This window comes from Copadichromis virginalis, linkage group LG22 (assembly GCF_057382275.1).
Source record: "Copadichromis virginalis isolate Kocher_CV1m ecotype Utaka linkage group LG22, C_Virginalis_male_GT1.1, whole genome shotgun sequence".
Classification (NCBI taxonomy): Eukaryota; Metazoa; Chordata; class Actinopteri; order Cichliformes; family Cichlidae; genus Copadichromis; species Copadichromis virginalis.
The window spans coordinates 20,546,624-20,566,377 of record NC_140638.1 but is presented as its reverse complement, the minus strand read 5'-3'; the positions used below and the strand labels follow the sequence as shown (position 1 = coordinate 20,566,377).

At 40.7% G+C, this 19,754-nt stretch overlaps 3 protein-coding genes across 4 annotated transcripts in view; all 3 read left to right on the top strand.

Annotated features, from left to right (window-relative positions):
* The window catches only part of cdk6 (cyclin dependent kinase 6), a 41,106-nt gene extending 34,610 nt beyond the window's left edge, over window positions 1–6,496 (top strand). The window contains exons 5-7 of the mRNA XM_085445585.1: window positions 2,204–2,254; window positions 2,575–2,710; window positions 3,233–6,496. Of these exons, the coding sequence (XP_085301711.1) occupies window positions 2,204–2,254; window positions 2,575–2,710; window positions 3,233–3,385 (340 nt within the window). The 3' untranslated portion in view covers window positions 3,386–6,496. The remainder of the gene's footprint in view (window positions 1–2,203; window positions 2,255–2,574; window positions 2,711–3,232) is intronic.
* A 1,380-nt stretch (window positions 6,497–7,876) lies between these two features.
* Window positions 7,877–14,335, top strand: fam133b (family with sequence similarity 133 member B). 2 transcript variants are annotated; one of them, XM_085445918.1, is made up of 11 exons: window positions 7,877–8,035; window positions 8,757–8,854; window positions 9,174–9,252; window positions 9,821–9,907; window positions 10,013–10,045; window positions 10,224–10,295; window positions 11,531–11,629; window positions 11,731–11,772; window positions 11,898–11,990; window positions 13,439–13,489; window positions 13,623–14,335. In XM_085445918.1, exons 1-11 carry the CDS (start codon window positions 8,012–8,014, stop codon window positions 13,716–13,718), a joined length of 774 nt encoding a protein of 257 aa, XP_085302044.1. In that variant the 5' UTR covers window positions 7,877–8,011; the 3' UTR covers window positions 13,719–14,335. The 2 variants fall into 2 exon arrangements, with proteins under 2 accessions (XP_085302044.1, XP_085302045.1); XM_085445919.1 differs by having other exon boundaries at window positions 7,879–8,035; window positions 11,734–11,772.
* An 81-nt stretch (window positions 14,336–14,416) lies between these two features.
* LOC146683289 (progranulin-like) lies at window positions 14,417–18,542 on the top strand. The gene is made up of 5 exons (XM_085445922.1): window positions 14,417–16,051; window positions 16,317–16,466; window positions 16,595–16,816; window positions 17,721–17,858; window positions 17,954–18,542. The coding sequence occupies exons 2-5, from the start codon at window positions 16,317–16,319 to the stop codon at window positions 18,041–18,043; spliced, it is 600 nt and encodes a 199-aa protein (XP_085302048.1). The 5' UTR covers window positions 14,417–16,051; the 3' UTR covers window positions 18,044–18,542.
* The last annotated feature ends 1,212 nt before the right edge of the window (window positions 18,543–19,754 follow it).

Genomic DNA, 19,754 nt, shown 5'->3' with positions numbered 1-19,754 from the left:
GAAACATGTGAAGTCTTTCTTTGAGTCATGAGACTTCAAAGGTTTCATGACTCATAAGCACATTCTTCTTCACTTTCACCACCAAACATGCTATTAGAGTACATGATCATTAAAAGTCTTTTTAATGACTATGTACTGTAGTGAGAATAGTTGCTCTCAAAGGAATTTGAGCAAATATTATACAAGTCTGCATCTGCATGGCTGGGATGGTGTTGAGTGAGTCACAGTTCGAATGAATTTTGGAGAGAGCTTGTGCTTGTTGACATTCCCCTAACCAAAAAGGTTGAACGCGGTTCGTTAATGGCCCGGGAGAGGCCCCACATCCGTGTTGACTTTCTCACAGTTTGGAACTCGATTGATAAATTCTCAAAAGCACACCCTTGCATGCACGCGTGCATGCAGTACAGCGCGGGATAGCCTGCGTGAAAAGTCCGCAGTCCAACACACACACCTCATTTCTTTCCAGCTCCCACTTAGATAGTTCGAGACGCTCACGTGCAAACATGCGAATTCACACGCGCATTCCAGAGGTTCTCTCAAAGGAATGTGGGACGACGCCGTGCTGGCACTAAAGGATGCGTGACTCAGCTGCCTGTCCCAACTCGGTCTCGGCCTTTTCACTGCAGCCACTTGTGTGGCGTTGTGCATGGGCATTGGGATTTGTACGTGCAAATCTCAGGGTGGGAAACTATGCCAGGGCGCGAGCACTCGCACTCAGCTGCTGACTGTGTGTGCATGCCAGCGGCCAGCTCTGTGTGAATCCAGTTATCCCCCTTCAACAAACCAACAAACCACTCCAGGTTTAAAAATGGACCTCTCGGAATTATCAGCCCTACTTGTTTTGGCATGATAACTTTGCTGTAGGTGATTTTTTTTTTTTTCTCTTTTTTTCGTTTGCAACAGTCAGAAACTGGTTTGGTCTGATCTTACATGCCTTTCAAAGTTCTCAGTGCGGTGCCTTGCCCTAAAAGACCTGCATATGCAATCATTTTTGAGACATCCGTTACTCAAGGACACCATTTCTGAACACTGGAAAGAAACTAAGATCTTAATTCCACTTCCAAACTTAAGCCTGTGACAGGGAGTCTGCTGTCACAGTAAAAATGTTCCAAACACCTTTTGTGTGACTAATATCCCCAGTGTCTCCACTGTAGGAAAGTGTGGGTGTAAGCTATGCAAAGCTTCCTGCAAGTGGGAAAGCACAAGGAGCACATGGTGGCTAAACCAGTCTCTGTTGAGTTCAGTTAAGTGGGGTGCACTTGAGGTGTACTAAGGCCTGGATACAAAATGCAGACAGGCATGCATAAAGGCACATCTATATGATGATACCCTGGCACTACATTGACATCTGCTGGTGAGCAAACACAGTAAAGAAGTGGAATGTATTTTTAAAAAAGAAACAGAGAGAGAGCTGTTTCCCCTTCTGAGCCTTGTGTGTTCGTTTTGTGAGGAACACTTAGAAATATTAATCTCGTTTAGCCTAAAAGTGGTGGTGTGTGCAATGTTAAACAAGTCCCCTCTTGTGACAACAGGACCTCCTTATTTCCCCTCAGAGGAACTTTGACAGGAAGCTCCAGCTCCTATACCTCTTTCTCTGTTAGGATAATCCAACTTTTCTTTCAAACGCCTTTTCCTCCCAATTTCCTCCACGCTTTCAGTCAGCAAGAGCAAAAGCAGACATTCGCACTCTCTCTCACACACACACACACACACACACGGGATAAAAAGGCTTTTTCTGTCCCGTGTGGCGACTGCCAGGCTTGTGCTGATGATGACTACTGGAATCTGTGCTGATCCCATGCCAAGCACGGGCACCCGAAGACTGCCCAAAGCCACAGGAACCACCAGCAGCCCTGCTGCCGCTCTCCTCCCTCCTTTCATCCCCCGTTTCCTTCCCTCCCCATCCTCAGCAGCACCACCAACACTGCTCCACAATCCCTGTTTCCTGGGATGGAGCTGCGAGCGTGTGGCTACTTCAAAACGTTCACATCGGAGTCCCACATTCCTCGAGCCAAAAGCTTATATGTCAGGGCTGTTGGTCTTACAGCGTACCATGGGAAAATGACTCCTATCTAAAGCAGGTTACAAAAGAGAGAACCGAATCTTTACATTTTACTTTTTCTGCATTTCCGGGTTTTGTTTTGTTTTTGCAACATAATATGTAGAAACTAAACTAACCCTTTTTATAATTTCTGTTTTCTAGGCCGCTGTTTAGAGGAAACTCGGATGTTGATCAGCTTGGAAAGATTTTTGAGTAAGTAATGACTACTCTTGTTTTCCATTTCTCCTCAGGCTCGGTTATATTTTCTTTCAACTCAGTGGAATTTTGGAAGATTCAGTCAAACCTTTGCCTAAACATTAAGGGCAGAACATGCACTCATCTACTGTTTTTCTAATTAATGAAAAACCCATCAGATGAACCCACACTGCTTTTCTGGGGTGCATGTATTCGTGCCCCCCCAGTCTTTACCAACACTCATGGATAATCCTTAAAAATGCTCTGAACTGGAATTAAGTGGTGAATGCTTCCCATTGCCGATGATGAAGACACTGATGATCTGTATGATTCCACAGTGTTGTTGGGGTACCCTCGGCAGAAGACTGGCCCCAGGAAGTAGCCCTGCCACAGAGTGCCTTCACACCCCGGCCCCCGAAACCAATAGAAGACCTAGTTCCAGACATGGACGAGCAGGGACGGGCCTTGTTAATGGTTTGTAGTGTAACTCTCATGTGTGTCCCCAAAAGATTGCATGGAAAATGTTTTTAAAGCTGTCACTTGCGCATCACTGTCACCTTTATGGCATCGTGCACATTTATTTATGTGCCAAAGCGCTACGAGGAGCTAAGCTAACAAAACAACTTCTGTCAGTAACCTTGACGACCTTGTACCATTTTATTGTTTTTTTTTTAATATACATTTTATATCTTCTAACTCCTTGTTTTTTCTGAACATGGAGCCTGAAATCCTCATGTGTGGAAAATAAATGCATGAAGCAAAGCGCTTACTTCACCATCGAGCAGATTTATACCCAACTTGTAGTTCGGCTTGTTTATAAAAGCACAAATATAATCGATCATTCATCAGGATTATTGCATTTTGGAGCATCGATTTTGATTTTAAAAACAGCGTGGGAACCGAGCTGCACGCAATATTTTATTCAACCTAGAAATGTAAACAAGCATCTATACTTGGTGGTCTCTCATTATCTTCTTTTCCTCTCCCTCCCCGCAGCAATTCTTCACCTTCAACCCGTCCAGGAGAATATCGGCCTTCACTGCGCTGAGTCACCCCTACTTTCAAAGCGTGGACAGCCACAGCAGAAGTGTGTACGCAGCCCAGCCCATCCCCAGCAACAAGTCCACGATGGAGGAGAGGAGTGCCTGAAAGTCCTCTTTTTTTCCCCTTTAACCGCCCCCCCCCACGTTCCCCTGGCTATAAGTAGTATTTACCGTACCGTTCCTAAAAAGTTTGTCATGTTTTATTTCAGCGTTAAATCAAAGTACATTAAAGTTTTTTTTGGCACTGATTACCAAAAAAAGGTTTCCCTTTCAACAAATCCACTCAAATCAAGTAAAAACAAAACAGCTGGTTACAGGAGAGCTCACCATCTCAAGAAAATATTTAAGAGTCCAGAAAAGGCATCAGTGTTTGAGTACTGCAGCTTTTCTCCATCATGATGACGCCACACTGTGATGAGGTTTACATTGTGAATTTCAAAATCTATCCTTTGCTTCATTGATCTCTCTCCTCAAGGCCTCAGTGGCCTCCTGCAAAGATGCGTCACCACCAACCTATAGCACTTAGTTATTGGTCAGAAAGCTTTAATTGAGGGCGATTGCCGAGCTGTGTTTTAATGTTTGCCCTAAGTGCCAAATACAGGCTGACAAGTAATGAGATTTTCCAGCTGTTGGGCCCTGCAGGCGTGATCTTAACTAAACAACAGCACATCTGGGTCTCCATCAGCAGCGCTCAGCCACATTAGTTCAATTCAGTTTTATTTATTCCGGAAAGATAAAGGCCAAATCACAACAGCAGTCACCTGGAGATACTTTATTTTGAAAGGTAGAGACCCTTGATACCAGAAACCTGATAAGCAATGAGTTGTATGAGCTGATGCAAAGTGTGACACGGTTTAGAGCGGTAACATTCGCACTCCTTAATAGGTAGCTTCGTTAAATGTTCTGTCTTTATGGCTTTTTTTCTGATAATCAGTGTCAAAAAAAGCATCATTAATGTTGGTTTTACGTTACATATAAAACGAAGCCTAAAACAGACTGCAGTGGGCAAATACTTTCCCCCTGGGGCGTATAAAACGCTCTGGGGAGCAGGGAGCGGGTGAAGATGGCGTCAAACGGATGGCACCAAATGCCCCCCAGAACCCTGCACACACAAGCTGTCATCCTTCCACGAACTGATGGATTGTAAATGCTGCTTTCAGGATGTGAAATGTTGTGTAACAATGCAAAGTGACCCAATCCTCATATGGATTTGGAGTTGAGACTGTAGAGTCCGAAGAGCGGAAACCTCCTTATGCCCAGTGTTTATCCTTATCAATGGAAAAAAAAAAAAAGACTCTGGACTGCAGGAGAGAGAGATAGAGGACCAGACCAGAGCCTGGATGGATCTCACCTGCCTCTTTATTTTTGTTGTCTTGTTTGTTTGTTTTTATAAATAGCTTGCTTACTGCTGGTGTGTGCAGTGAGAAGACGAACGTTTCACACGCACATTTATTGTCCCCACTGCCGCTGACATAAGCACGCTCATGTACCCGTGTACTCACTCAGACATTGTTAGGCATCACAAACCAGCCACCCACTGCCATGTCCATTATCATTCCAGTTTTACCTATAATAATGGTGCCACCTTGTGGAAGTGTAGAGTAACTGCAGACCAGTAGCGGGATTCTAATGGTTTCTGCACACATTGAGGAACTCGTAACGGGGCTGATATCGGTGCTGAGACAATGAGACATCTTGGAGTTGTTCCTACCACTTACATAGACTTTGACTTTTTAATGACTTTTAGCTGTACCATCGTGAACTCTTTGTTTTATAATTATTGTGAAATCCAATTATTTCTTTCCAAATCATACCGTAATGCACAGACAGATCTGCAGGAAGTGTCAAAGAGAGACCCACAAGCACTATTCATTCAACATGGTAGAATTTTTGGCACACTTTTGTGTCACTAATATTCTGTATTTAATTTTAATTTTATTGACGAGTCTTATATACTTGTAACTTGATTTTTTTTTTACAATTTTTTTTAATGCTGGGGTATACAGTGTTCTTACACCAGTGATGCCAACTCGTTAAAGGATTGTAGAGTCCGTGTAAGAATAGTTTGACGTTGTAAGGAATGTATAAAGGAAAAGCATTGGTACTGTACAGTAAATTGTGCTAGTTCTAAAGTACAAGCTGTAACAATAGAAACCTTTTGATATGTGCGTTTGTCAGCACATAGACATGTCGTTAAAACGGATAGACGTAGAGTAGCGAGGGTCTGCAGAATGTTGCATGGCAAGAGGTGTTTCTTTGTTTTCTGTTTTATTTGCGTGGGGTGGGTTGTTCCGATGGATTTCTTTTACCATGTGTTGAGAACTACTACGGATTTTCCAGTAGTTTTGATGACTATGTGATGCACAATATTTTGTGTACAGTTTCTGCTTTATTTTACCTTGGCGTGCCGTTCTATCCAAGTTAAGTTTTGACCCGCGAGGTAAAAGCAAGTTTTTCCAGAGTTGTATTTTTGTATTTAGTAGTTCTTGCAGAACAGTAACTTTGTAACACTGGTTTTTGTTTTTGGGTTTCGTAACAGGTAGTGCTTTTAGCACACAGACACAGACACACACAGACTCAATCTCTGACTTTCTCAGGTTCTCTCCACGGACGTCCGAAACCTTTCGGGCACAGTTTGCACATCTCTGGGTTACTGAATGACTACAATACAACTTCTTCAGGTTCTCTGTCAAGCTGTCTAAGGATCGTATCATTGATCACAATCTACTGTCTTTACTATTTATCAAATATATGTTACTGTAGTTCTTACTGTCTGAAGATAACTGCCTGTATAAACTGTTCTTGCCACAAACTAATGGCCAGGTGGCAAACATGACAGAAATACACGTCTGCTTAACACTGTGTGATTTATTCTTTTTTTTTTTCTATTTGATAACGACTCATTTCTGGTGTAAGTGGCATCTACAATGCAATGAAAGCTACAAATGCGTTAGACACGGAGGTTTACATTTAAAATATTGACTGCTTTAATCTCATTACAGTTAATACAGTCACTGTGTGCTTTCTTATGATTTAACCGATCTGTAATGCTCTTCAGTCTCATAACAACTGAACTCCACTGCTGAACTCTAAGCAGTGTCACTATTTTTGAACGTCGCTTCATCCATCACTCAGATTGGCATTATACTTGTGTATGAATGCATCGGTGTCTTATTATTATGTTGCACCAGCTGAATAAAAAGCAGCTTTTTATTAATGTTGTTTGGACTTATTTATCAGGGTTGGAGTAAATACAGAGGGATAATGCTCGTGAGGCATACATGAAGAAATGGGAAAGAGGCGATTAGTGAGCAGGAGTGTGGCTTCATGCTGAGAAAGAGCGCTACGAATCTGTTTGCTTTCAGTGCTGATGGAGAAGGTCAGGAAATGCACGGACTTTGTGGGACTAGAGAAAGTACTGAAACAACAGAATACATGTTCAGGTTCACTTCTCGACCTCACCGATCTGTTTGATATCCCAGCTGGAGAAGAAGAGTCAGATGCAGCCACAGCAGCCACAGCAAGCACCAAGTGGATCTGAGGAGCAATTCCTCAATCTGTTCATTATAAAGGCTCTGGGCGCTCCCTTAAGGGACTTGCCCTATATTTATCTAGTAGTCCCACAAGCATCTTGCAACCTTTAAATCACATGATTAGACACGGGGGTTACAGGTGAGCCCACCCTACGCCCACTACAGTCAGCAAACCGAATCATACAAAGAATACGTTGTTTCCTTATCAAGGACATTCAAGGCCACACCCCCTAACGTTCACATAGAAAGGTACACTCCCCAACTGTTCCTTTGTAGTTTCCTGCTTTCTATTCTTCTTTACAACCTACTCCTTATCTCTGCATATCATAGGGGAACTGAAACATGCCACCTGCTTTAATACTTTCTCACAATGTGTATGAATGAGAGGGAAACAGGTGTAACAGTGAAACAGCAAAGAGCAGAGATAGTGAGGGTAGATGAGTTTAAATGCCTGGGGTCAACCATGCGAAGCAACAGGCAGTGCACAAGAGAGGCGAAAAAGGGGTTAGGCAGGGAGGAGATTGTCGTAGGGATCATTTGTGACAGAAGAATAACCTCAAGAGTAAAGAGAAGGTTTACAAGATGATAATGAAACCTGCTATGATGTATGAGTGACAAAAAGACGGGAGGTGGAGATGAAGATGTCAACCTGGTAGTGAGCAGAGTGGACATGATTAAAAATTAGTATATCAGACGGACAGCTCAGGTTCAGCAGTTAGAGTTAGAGAGGCGAGGCTGAGATGGTTTGGACCTGTACAGTAGAGGCATAGTGGATATAGTGGACAAAGGATGTTGAAGATGGAGCTGCAAGGCAAGAAGAAAAAAGGAAGACATGCAGAGAGTTGGTGTGACAGAGGAGGATGCTTGCGATAGGGTGAGATGGGGGAAAGAGGATCAGCTATGGTGACCTCTAAACGGAGCGGCCAGAAGAAGAAGTAAAATAAAAGTATTAGTAATAGCATTAATTTCTGGCTTATTTCGCAATGTCGCACAACACTACTTGGATTCTGACACAAAATCCTACTCTTTTCCAGAAGGGGGCAGTAGTGTAGTATTTGCGACGGCAGCCGCCTATTGTGCAGCCGAAGAAGAAGAATCAGTCGAGCTTTTATCAACTCGAAGTGGCTACGTAAATGTTAGCAAGGTGACACAAATGGTTGTTCTTTCTTTTGGATATTGTTCCCCATTGCTGACTCGACATGGGCAAGAGAGACAATCGAGTGGTGAGTGGTGCCGCATAATTTGATTAAAATTATTTGCATATATACCGCGTGACATTTAGTAAACAAGATAAAAATAAACGGGCTAGCGCTGCAGTTAGCATTGGTTAGCTTACGTACGTGTCCACTAGGTATTGTGATGCTAGGCCTGCTGTGTACGGTGGTTAGTTTAGCCGCGCATATACACACTTAGCTTGGAAATGCAACAGTGTAGATTGGTTTCTTTAATCTTTAGGCTTTCAAACAGCTTGATCGACGCAAAGCTAACGTTAGCTTAGTGCATCAGAAGGTAATCCTAAATTTGGGAGTAGTTCAGGTTTTTAGGCGAACTGCCTTGACCGTCGTTGATTGGCAGAAAATACAGCAACTACTTGTTTACTGATTACTACTGTAATTTGTGTACTCCAGTCCCTGTTTTAAATGTTGTTTAAATGCGCTGTGCCTGCTAATGTTAATGTTGGTGTTACTTTTGAGCGTTTTCCAAGTGTCTCCCCCTTTAATGTTAGCCAATGATATTATAGCCTCGGGGAGGCTCCAGGTACACATAAATCTTACACAGTAGCAGAGTCCTGCTGTAAACCCCATGCCCAGGCTCTGTTTGCCCTGTTTCACAGCTATTTTAGCGATCCAGCATGTAGTACTGGTGAATTGCAATGCATTATGCCATATTTTAAGTGTCCCTCTATTAGAAGGATGGAAATGAATGCTTTTGTCTGTGTTTCAGGCTTACATTAACCCCATTGCTGCTGCACGAGCCAGGGGGCCGGTACAGGGCTCTGGGCCAACCATTCAGGATTATTTAAGCAGACCTCGACCAACATGGTAAGTAAAGGGCAGATTTGCAGCTTAGTGGTGTAAAGTGGTGTCCTCACTTTATCATCACCACAAGAACATTTTTGGTGTACTATTAAAGAGCCAAAGGAGTCAAGGTGCACATATCTGGCAGCACAATCTTTGTTAAGGGGTTATAATAAATTCAAAACTCTAAAGCGTATGAACAGTATTAAGTAAATAAAGCTATTAGTGATTCCTAAATAAGAATACTAACCTCACCTTTAACTAGAATAATTCAGTCTTTCCCAAAAGGTGACACTTTTGGAATTAAATCCGTTTTTAAAAAATTATTTATTGTGTTTATCAGGGAGGAGCTAAAGGAACAGCTGGAGAAGAAGAAAAAGGGCTCTCGAGCCCTGGCTGACTTTGAGGACAAAATGAACGAGGTACGTTTGCATTATATACAGAGTATTTGAACAGGCATGAACTGGGCTGTTAATCAACAGTTTTCCTCTGGAGTTAGCTTACTTTTAATACTCCATGGCGGCCTTACTTGTCTATAAGTTAAAAAGACAAATGAAATCTTAAAGTTATTTAATTTGTGGGTGGCACAGGGGTGCACTTGTTCAAACATCCTGTTCAGCTGGAGCCTTTCTGTGCCTCCTGGTACTCTGGCTTCCTCCCACAGTCCAAAGATGTGTTTGTTTGGTTAGTTGGTTATTATTAATTGGCTGTTTATGTACAAGTGTGAGAATGTTTGATACAATGGACTCGGAGCACATATTTTACCTTCTTAGGGGAAATCTGTGTTTGCAATGGAAACATGCCCGTACTGTGAGAGCTTGAGAGGTTTTTTTAATTTATTTTATTGTGTACAGCATCTGAAGCGTCATCACTGTTTCTCACTGTAGCCACATTGTAATTCATATTAGATGAGAATATTGCACCTTATTGAAACAGTTACCGGATAAACACCACATACTATTTTGGTAACATTGTTTCTTGCTTTTTAAGAGATGGAGGAAAGAACTCGCCAAAAACAGAGAGAAAATGTTAGGCGGAAGTGAAAAGGACAAGGAGGAGAAGAAAGACAAAAAAGAGGTATGATATGAATCCTGTATCAGATTCATGAAGTATTATTTTTATTTCTCACCTTTACTCACTTTTTGTTTCTCTGTGCTTCGTTTGCTTGGCATTTGTGTTTAGAAAAAGAAGAAGGAGAAGAAGAAATCCAGCAGGGTGAGGAGAGACCTCCAGTATTTTGATTAACAGCTGTGCCGTGTTACTGATACATACACACAGAGTGCATGTTTTCTAAACTCGTCTCTTATTCAAGCCTGTAAATGCAGTTTGTTTTTTCAAACAATCGAATAACCTCATATCTAATGAACCCTGCTTCCACTGTGTTTTGGTCAAGCATTCTTCATCTTCCTCCTCCTCATCGAGTTCTGATTCCTCCAGCAGCTCCTCCTCAGAGTCAGATGACGAGGTAAGGTCCTTTTACGATTCATTTTACATCTCATGTAGGGCTGCACGATTTTGCATAAAATGAGAATCACGATTTATTTATTTTTGCTTAGATCACGATTCTCTCACGATTTTCTTTTCCAATATAAATATTTATTGCACTTATTAACTGCACATCAACTTCGTAACAGTTGAGACTGAACATAAAAACAACAAATGTCTCACATTTTGTCGTTGCTGCAAAATGTTGTACTGCTTGTAATTCCGCCTCCACCGTTGCTCGACACTGTGTGTATAGAGCAGGTAGTGCAACATTTGAAAAGTAGTTACGTGACGGCACTGTGTAGCGTTTGTCTAGGGTGTTGATCATTTTCCTAAATCCCTTGTTTTGCTCAGTGTTGATGGGAGCCATATATTTAGCCAGGTGATAAGTAATAGCCTCCGTAATTTCTTTGTGCCTGCGGGAGTTCGACGGGTATAGGGAAGCGCTGTATAAGCTTCCTGTTATTGTTGTTTGGGGTGGTTGACCGGGACGGATTTTCTCCTGTCACTTTCTTGGCCTTTGCAGCTTCATCATCTCTCACATGCTCTCCGTTGTTTTTTCCCTGCCAGCTGGCTTCTGTATCACGTGGTATAAGGCTCCGCCCTTGTCATTTGTTGAGCAGGAAGAGTAAGCGCTTGTTTTCATGCAGATTATGTCCCGGATCAAAATGCGGTACAATTGTCATCTTTTTTTTTTTTTCTTCTTCCTTTTTAAAAATTTTTTTTTTATTTTTTAAACCGTTGTCATTTGGAAATGAGATTGCACATAAGTATGAATTGAGATCGCGATTTTCTAATGATTAATTGTGCAGCCCTAATCTCATGTGCTTTATTTGAACCTAATCTAGTGTAACACAATACAGCTGCACGGCATGTAGCATTAAACGGGTTTGGGTTGGGACATTTCTGGAGTCTGCTGGATGACAGTTTACTATCAAAACTAACTCGCGATGCAAGTTTTTTGGCTTGAGCAGTCAACCCGTGTGCCACAAGGCTGTTGACTTCATATGCTGTATGTCTTTTCCCTGCCTTCTCTCACCTTAATAGAAAGGTAAAAAGCCCCCAAAAGTAAAAAAAAAAAAAAAAAAAAACAAGAAAAAAACTGTACATTATAGAGAGATCAGATTTATAAAGACTTTAATGGATCTTAGAAGGATTCCTGCTTTACTTCACATACAGTAAAACCCTGATTGCAGTTTTTGTTTGCACGTGCAGGATGAAAAGAAGACTGTAAAGAAGAAGCGGAAGAGAAAGAAGTCGTCATCCAGAAGAGCATCGGACAGCTCAGAGGATGAGTCAGATGCTGAAAGCAAGGTTTTTCTTTCTAATGCTGCATGTAGTTGTAGTCGATTCATTGCAGTTTTATAGAAATGGACTGTGGTGGTAATTTTTTGTCCTTTTTTTCTTTTTCCAAGAAGAAAAGGAAAAGAATAAAGGAAGAAGGTGACAGAGATAAGGTAATTTACTTTTATTCCGTTATTCACTTATCTGTCATTTTGATGGTGACACTTGATTTAAAATGCATTCCTCTGGCTTTTTTCCTCCCGAAACAACTTAAATAAATAAATCTTGTGTCCATCAGGATGAAAAGAGCCGTAGAGGAAAGAGGAAGGCTGAGAGAAGTTATAAAGGCTCATCATCAGAGTCGTCTGCTGACTCTGATGATGATGAGGCAGTAAGTATTATTTCTGTCTCTATCACACATTTCTGCAGTCATTATTTTTTTATTGCTAATGTATCCATCGCCTCACTTAACAAATAGACTTGAAGTAGTTGAGCGTTACTCTTTGTTCATCCTTTGTTCCTCTTTTGCTTATTTGGTCCTCTCGGCTTTTAAATGTAATAGCTCCTCACTGTAATTGCTCCCCTGATAATTTTTTCTTTTTTTTTGGTCAGAGCTGAGTCGATCTTATTCTCAGGTCAGATATTTATGGCAGTCTGTCTTCACTGCTGTTTGCACACGAACGGATTGTTTGTGCAGACCAAGGCTTTTTATAGCTGATTAAAACTGAACTTAAAATTAGATCAGAAAAAATGTTTTGGTAAAATAAAATCAGAAAACTAGATGTCTTAGGGGAAAAATTGAAACTAACAGAAATAATCTTATAAAAATAAAAAGCTAATTGGCAAATACAAACCTGTAGTGGCTCTGGTCCAGATGTCACCTGAGTTTTTCAGAGGGCTTCTGTTGTAATCACAAAGGGGTCGGTTACTCATTAGTGATCCTCCTGTTTTGCACATAAAAGAAGCCTCCAACCAAAATACTTGAATAAATCACATGTTTGTTTCTGTCTGCTGACTTTTTGAGCACTATTTATTTAGATGTTATTTTCTTATTTAAGCATTCACCCTGAGATGCACATGTAGACATCGGATAGAAATACGAACCACTTTGATTTATGTCTTGAATTGTTACCTTTTCATTCTGATAGTTATCTGGACAAAGCCTTAGTTACTTTAATCATTCAAGCAGTCAAACTGAACCATTTTTCATGTTATTCAATGGAGCCTTTTACATTTCAGCCCTGTCAGATTGAGGCCGTTCGCTGGTGTCCCTCTTTAAACCTCGTACTTGGATACAGTAGCGATACAGAACAAAAGTCAAATCGGTTTCATTTTTCCTAAAATGTTTATGCAACCAGATGTTCAAGCTCTCGTGTCTCTTTACTGTAGGGGGAAGTCAATCTTTGTGTCAAGTTTCTTTATCCGATTAAATGGTGTTCTTAGCCAAGCCAGCTTCATTTATAAAGCACTTTTAAAAATAGCAACTGCTGAACATAGGAGTAAAACAGCCTTAAGAATTTAAATAAGTAAATAAATATATTCAAATTACAAAACACAAGATGCAATAAATAAAATAAATAAATAAATCATAATCTCAAACTGGGTCACATGCCCATCTTTAACTAACCAGTGATCTGTACTGCATGTATTGTATTTAATAATTCAGAAGAGAGATAAAGGAGTCATGAAGACTTATGTTTGACAACATCTTTAATCCTGGATTGACCACACAGCTGTTACAGCTGTTGCAAAATTTCCACTATTGTGAAATATTAGGGGAATTGTTTTTCCTTTCTTTTTTTAAATTCTTCGTCACCTTTCAACTTTCTACTCCTGCAGGTTGAAGCCAAGAAAAAAAAGAGAAGCAGCGAGGAAAAGGAGAAATTCACAGTGAGACATTTTACTTCATTTCCTATTTCAAGACAGTCCGCAAACAAGATTTTGTGGGCGGAGCAGTAGATCTTTGTACATCATTCAAAAGACGAATCAGTCGCTAAAATGCAGAAGTTTTTTTTTTTTCCAGGATAAATCCAAGAAGAAGAGGAAAAGGAAGCACAAAAAACATGGCAGAAAAAAGAAAAAGAAGACGGCGTCTCAGTCGGACTCGGACCTCGACTGAAAACACGTCTTCCATTTTTCTGACAGCTCAAAAGTAGAGTCATGTTTGCCTTTGACTACCAAAAACTACTCGCATCCAATTTTTGGGGATTTCCACCTATACAGGGGAAGCAGCAGGCCTAAATGCTCGGCTTCTATGTGTGAAGTGAAAATTGGGAAGAAAGTGCTGGTCCCTCTAAGTGGAAACAAATAGTGCATATCTTTTTTGTTTTGTTTTACCACCATGATTTTTCTGCATTATTGGTCTGAAGTTCACTCAAAGACAGGACTGAACTCCCCCCCCCCCCCCCCCCCCCCAAATCTCTTTCTGGAGATTTGAGTGTGCCTGGCACTCCCCACTTCAGAACGCTAGCCCTCTAGGAGTTAGCCTCTGTGCTTCATACCTGACATCTTTCATTGCTACACGAGGCTGTTGATGCTAGTGCCTGCGTGATGCATGTAGACGTGATGACCAGATGTCTCGCCAGCTTCATATTGAAGTTGGCCATTGTTGTAAGAAATGAGCTGCACAGTCATACAGTAATACAAGGGATAATTGTTTTTGTTAGATGAGTTGTTACACTGCAGTGTAGTTGTACAAACAATGGAGTTCAATAATAAAGTATTGTTTTAACCTTTGCTGCTGTTATGTAGTTACAACACTGAGGCCAGAAAGTGTTGTTTGCAGGTCTCCAGGTTGCTGGACCCAGTTCTCCATTCTGTTTCTGAAACCGGAAAAAGAAACACAAATATGTAAGCCTCACTAAGACTTTAAATGCCTGTTACTGAACCATGAGTCTGACTTTGTGTTTGAATCTGTCATACCTCGAAATGAATGAGATGCCTCACCGATGAAACCACAGGAGCCGAAAGTGTGACACCATTGTGGAAAGTGTTATGAGCTTCATTTTTCCATATTTTGTCTCTAAGGAGCCAGACTCGTATTTTTTCAAGTGGTCTCAAGCAACAGTTCTGCAGGCTTTCTGAAAGGCTTTCACTCACTTTCAGCCCAGTGCTTCTACCTGACATTTTTAGAGGATTTTTTTTTGTTTGTTAAGCCACTTAACTCTGACCTGTGAATGATTCAAGCATAAAAACAGCACCTTACAACCTGAGGGATGAACCTATTTGTGTCTACACACAACTTGGCAAAGAACCAGTTTTAAATTGTATCTAGGCTTCAGTCTATGAAAAATGGCAAAGATAACACTGACAGAAATAAAATTCTTTTTTTTATACCAACAAAGTGGTTCCACAGGAGATGAACACCATCTGAAAGTCATATCCTTAAGAAAGTGGGGGAAAAGACCTAGGAGGTGCATCGGGCCCTTCAGCTTCAGTGAACAGCAGGTAGATCATCAGAAATGGTCTCAGAGGGACGGTGGCTGTTAAAAGGCCATTCCTAAGTAAAGGAAAACAAGGAGAAAAGGCTGGGGAATGTCAAGTTACACAAGAACAGGACAGAAAATCAGTGGCAACAGGTCTTATGAACTTTGAAAATTTAGCTTCAAATTGCCATCTATAAATGCAGGAGAGTGATCGCTGGAGGCTCTGTCACGGTTGGGGCCATTTTAGCAAGTGGCTGAGATATATTGTCAAAATTGATGGCATTATGAAAACAAAGTTCTTTCAGAGTTTGGACCACCATGCAAATACCATCTGGAAATCATCTGGTTGGCAACAGCTTCATTTTTTATCATGACAATGATCCCAAATACGCTGCCAGTGCAGTAAAAGCATACCTGGATAGAAAAATGCAGAGTAGAACACGTTTAGCCATGGATTGGCATGCAGTAATTTCCCTAACGTATAAAAGTGGGAACTGAGAATTAATGTGGGGGTGGGGGTGGGGGTATTGGTTTCCTTTGAGCAAAGATGTGCTGGCATTTCGTAGTTTAGGTGATTTCAATAATAATAAAAAAAATAAAGCTTTCACCAACTGTGAGCGTAAAGGCCAAATAAAAGTTTGAGAACATTTACCCACTCATCACAGTGACAGCACTGTGTCTCAGTGAGACTTCACAGGCAGGTCTTGTGATCAAAACAGTGCGAGGTATGAAAGGTTAATGTGTGCTCATAAAGCCTTGTTTAATCTTTAAGTTTCCCAGTAAACAATGCATTTCCCTTTAAAAATAGAAGCTTTATCTGTGGGCGTGAGCTACAGTAGTTCCAGAAACCTTAAAAACTGCTATATGACTGTCACAGGACAGAAGTGCTGTGATGTGAAGTCAAGCTCTCAGCTGCTCCTCAGTGGGCGGGTCTTACCTGCACTATAAAAAGCCATGCAAGTTTCAGTGCGAAGTGGAAGTGCGAAATATATGACAGGAAACTGTTGAATCTCTTCCCTATCTGAAGGTTTGTGACTCAAAGATTTGATTTTAAAATCTTTTATGGGCAATTTATTGGTTTAATATCCTCTTTTGTAAGTTTAATTTGAGAGCAAGAAGTTTTCAAAGAAGCGAACGTGAAACTGTAGGTACAGGAGTACATATGATCAAAAAGTCTGACTTGTAAGCTGCGAAGAAATATGCACTTTATCTACTTTTTAATATCACCTTGATGTCAGTTGAAAAGAATTAAAGGGAAAAGGAAAAAGTCACTGTGATGCTCTTCCCTCCAGATGTCGAGGTTCACTCTGTGGTTGTCAGTCGGGGTGTTTGTGTGGGGATTTGCTTCTTGCTCTATCACGTGTCCTGATGGGAGTACTTGCTCAGACATCTCTACCTGCTGCAAGACTGAGTATGGATATGGCTGCTGTCAGTATCCAAAAGTAAGTCTATATTCACACAAATATAACTTTCCATTAGTGTTGTTGCTTTGTTTTGTTTTTTTATTTATTGTTTTGCTTGTTGTTGGTTTTGGAAGTCAGATTGGAAATAAGTCTTATTCACTCTGCAGGCAGTGTGCTGCGCAGACATGGCCCACTGCTGTCCGTCAGGGTATCGCTGTAACCTGGTGACACAGCTGTGTGAGAAACTGGACCAGCCGTGGCTGAGCATTCCCATGGTGAAGAAGGACGCTGCACAGAAACTCACATACCCTTTCCTCTATAAGCCAGCGCTGCCTTCAGTACCTGCCTTTGTCATCCCTATGTCAGAGGACAAAGAGAGCATGAACGAGGTAGGACACACTGCGCTTACAACATTTAAAGGCTGCCTGTCGCTTTAACTCCTCACTTTGTTGAAAAGAAGCGATGTTACACAAAGAATCAAGGAGTTAATAAATAAAGCAATAACGCAGGATCACATGAGTTCACCAGTCACATGAATGTGATGACAGCTGTGGGTTTGCTCACTTATATTGCAAGACTGCTGTAATCATTTTATATGTGACAAGAAAAGAAGTGCACGTGCATCAGCTGTTTCTCACCACGATGAGAGCATACCTGGACAGCTGCTGATTTTTGCAACTTTGCATCCTTTAGCTCTGTGTAGTTTTCCTCGTGGGTTTCAGAAATACTGCTGCTCCTTAGATGGCCAAGTAAAGTAAAAAAAAATCCTGGTTTAACTTGATTAATTAAATACAAAAAGAAACCAGTTTTTTTAAGGACTTTTAGATAAAATCACACACACGCTCACATACACACAGAAAAAGTTCAGTTCCTTGGAGTTGTTAGTCTGCTTGCACACTCTGTTTATCGGTTCCTCTTGTCAGAGGAGGACAACAGTGGCACAGTCTTGGACGTGGATATTACTTTGATTTTTATTGCTTAAAAGGACAAGATTGCAATGGTAAGGTGCAAAGTGCATACAGGACAGAAACAACTGCATCGTGCTGCTGAAGCAACTTTGCAAGCACCTGCAAACATTTGACCCACAGCATGCAGTCAGTTTTCGCAAATGTAATGTCTTTGATATGCTACGATGTATAATAAATTTGTATCAATTCCCATCCCTACATACAAAGTGTACATTGAGTGACAGCTCAGATAGACTTTATCCCCCATTTAAGAGAATTGATGAATGGACTCATTTTTGGATAAGAGGAACAGGCTAATAGTTAGCTTGTCCTTCCCGTTTTGCAGATACCAGAACCAGCTCTAACACACGTCGGCTCCCCTGAGGCTCAAGTCATTCGTTGTGATTCCCTACATTACTGCCAGGGGGGGATGTCTTGCTGCCAGGCATCCTCAGGCCAGTGGAACTGCTGTCCCTACCCACTGGTAAGGATTATACATAAATCCCAGAAATGCCATCACCTCTTGCTGGAATAAGGTTGGTGTTTTGTTCTAACACAAACACTTTTGACTGATTTCAGGGCCAGTGTTGTGCAGATGGTCTGCACTGCTGTGAGTATGGATACACCTGCGAGGCCTCCTCCTTGAAATGCAGAAATTCTTACTCTTGAGATTTCTCGGGGCTGCACAAATAATGTTGAATATATATATATATTTTTTTCTTTTTTTAATTTTTAAAATTTTTTAAACTATTTTACTTCAAGATTTGTCAAGATTTTGCTGAAAATTGTTAGACACACTGCCTCATCTGAGATAGAAGCCGATCAGCTTCACAAGAAGACAGCAAGTGGGTAATTGATGTTATATCCACGTAAGATTACTTTAAGTATCTGTTGGCTGTTTTGTGTTTAAATTGATACTTCTGCGTCACTGGACAGTCACCATTTAACTTCTGTTTTTTTTTCTTCTCACCATTTAACTTCACAAATTAGCTTCACAAGATTTCCTGCAACCATTTATTTCCACTGCGGTCATGTTGAAAATGTCTAATGTCTGGATTCTTTTCATAAACTGAAAAATCAAAGGCTTTTCTGCTGTTTTCAAGTCAAATTTTTGTATTGAAAGTTTAAAACATGAGAACATTTCCAAATAAAAATGATAGAAATGTGAGTTTTCATGCCGCAAAATGTTGGTGTGTTGGTGTGACCGGTTGCAAGGTCACACTGCCACATAAAGAAGTGGACGACTGGAAGGTGAAAGCTTTTTTTAAAAAAAGTATTTATTTTTGTGTGTTTTATTCTTTCTTTTACTTTGTTTGTCTCCTATCTGACCAACTGGATATAGCAGCAGACATGCTGAGTTTGCTGCAAATCAGGCACCACAGCCGGGTTTCTGCAGGTGGCAGCAGATTTAGAATTATGGAGAAATCAAGAAGAAGCTGATGGTGCAACACCGTTAGATGAGGAAAGACAGTAACACAATAGTGTTGGAGGAGGAATGGTAAAGTTATGGTAAAAAAAAAAAAAAGGGAAGTGAAACAAAGACAGGCTCCATTTTACAGCCAACACTCAAACACATGTCAAAAGGAAGAAGTGTGGCAATAACCAGTAAAGACTGGGTCTATATGGAGAGAAAGGTCTTACAAAGTGTAAACTAAGATTTCCAGTGTGCAGTGATTTGTGTGCATTTTTTTTGTGTGAGAGAGTCATAGATTTTTATTATGAGCTTGGATTAAAATATAAAGACATTAAAACAGTGCTTGGCTGTAGACACAGTTTTAATATAAGTTAAACTTAGTTAAGTGAAGTAGGGTTGGTTTGCTCTTAAAATAATGACATTTGTGTATATATTGCTTACACAAGATTAATAAAACATTAACACCATAATTGGCTTTCTTTTCCTTCAGAAACACACCAAACAATATCATATTTAAGGTAAATGGGGTAATTTGAATCCCACTCGATTGAAGCCAGGCATGAAAATCCAACCAAATGATTTGCATAAAATTGCACAAAAAAATAGATGGTCCAAATCCAGTGCACACACATTTACAAAGCAATTAGAGTTTAGCTTCAGAAATCTGAGGATTTTCTCTTCCAAAAACTTTCTGTACATGTAAATGTCTCACATTCATCTGGCTGCCTTACAAAACCTTAAATATGTGCGCACGGATCGCCACATCTGGTTTTGAGAATTTCAGACTGCCAGCTTTGCACAGATCCACAAACGTAGGCTGCCTTCATGTCCCAGTGTAAAACCGGGACATCTGAGCTTCCTCTTCCTCCTCCTTTTAATGTATGTTTTTAAAGTAGGCATTTCGTTTATCTTAAAAAAACAGAATAAGACACCTCTCCAACAGAAAACATAGATTTAACAACTAAA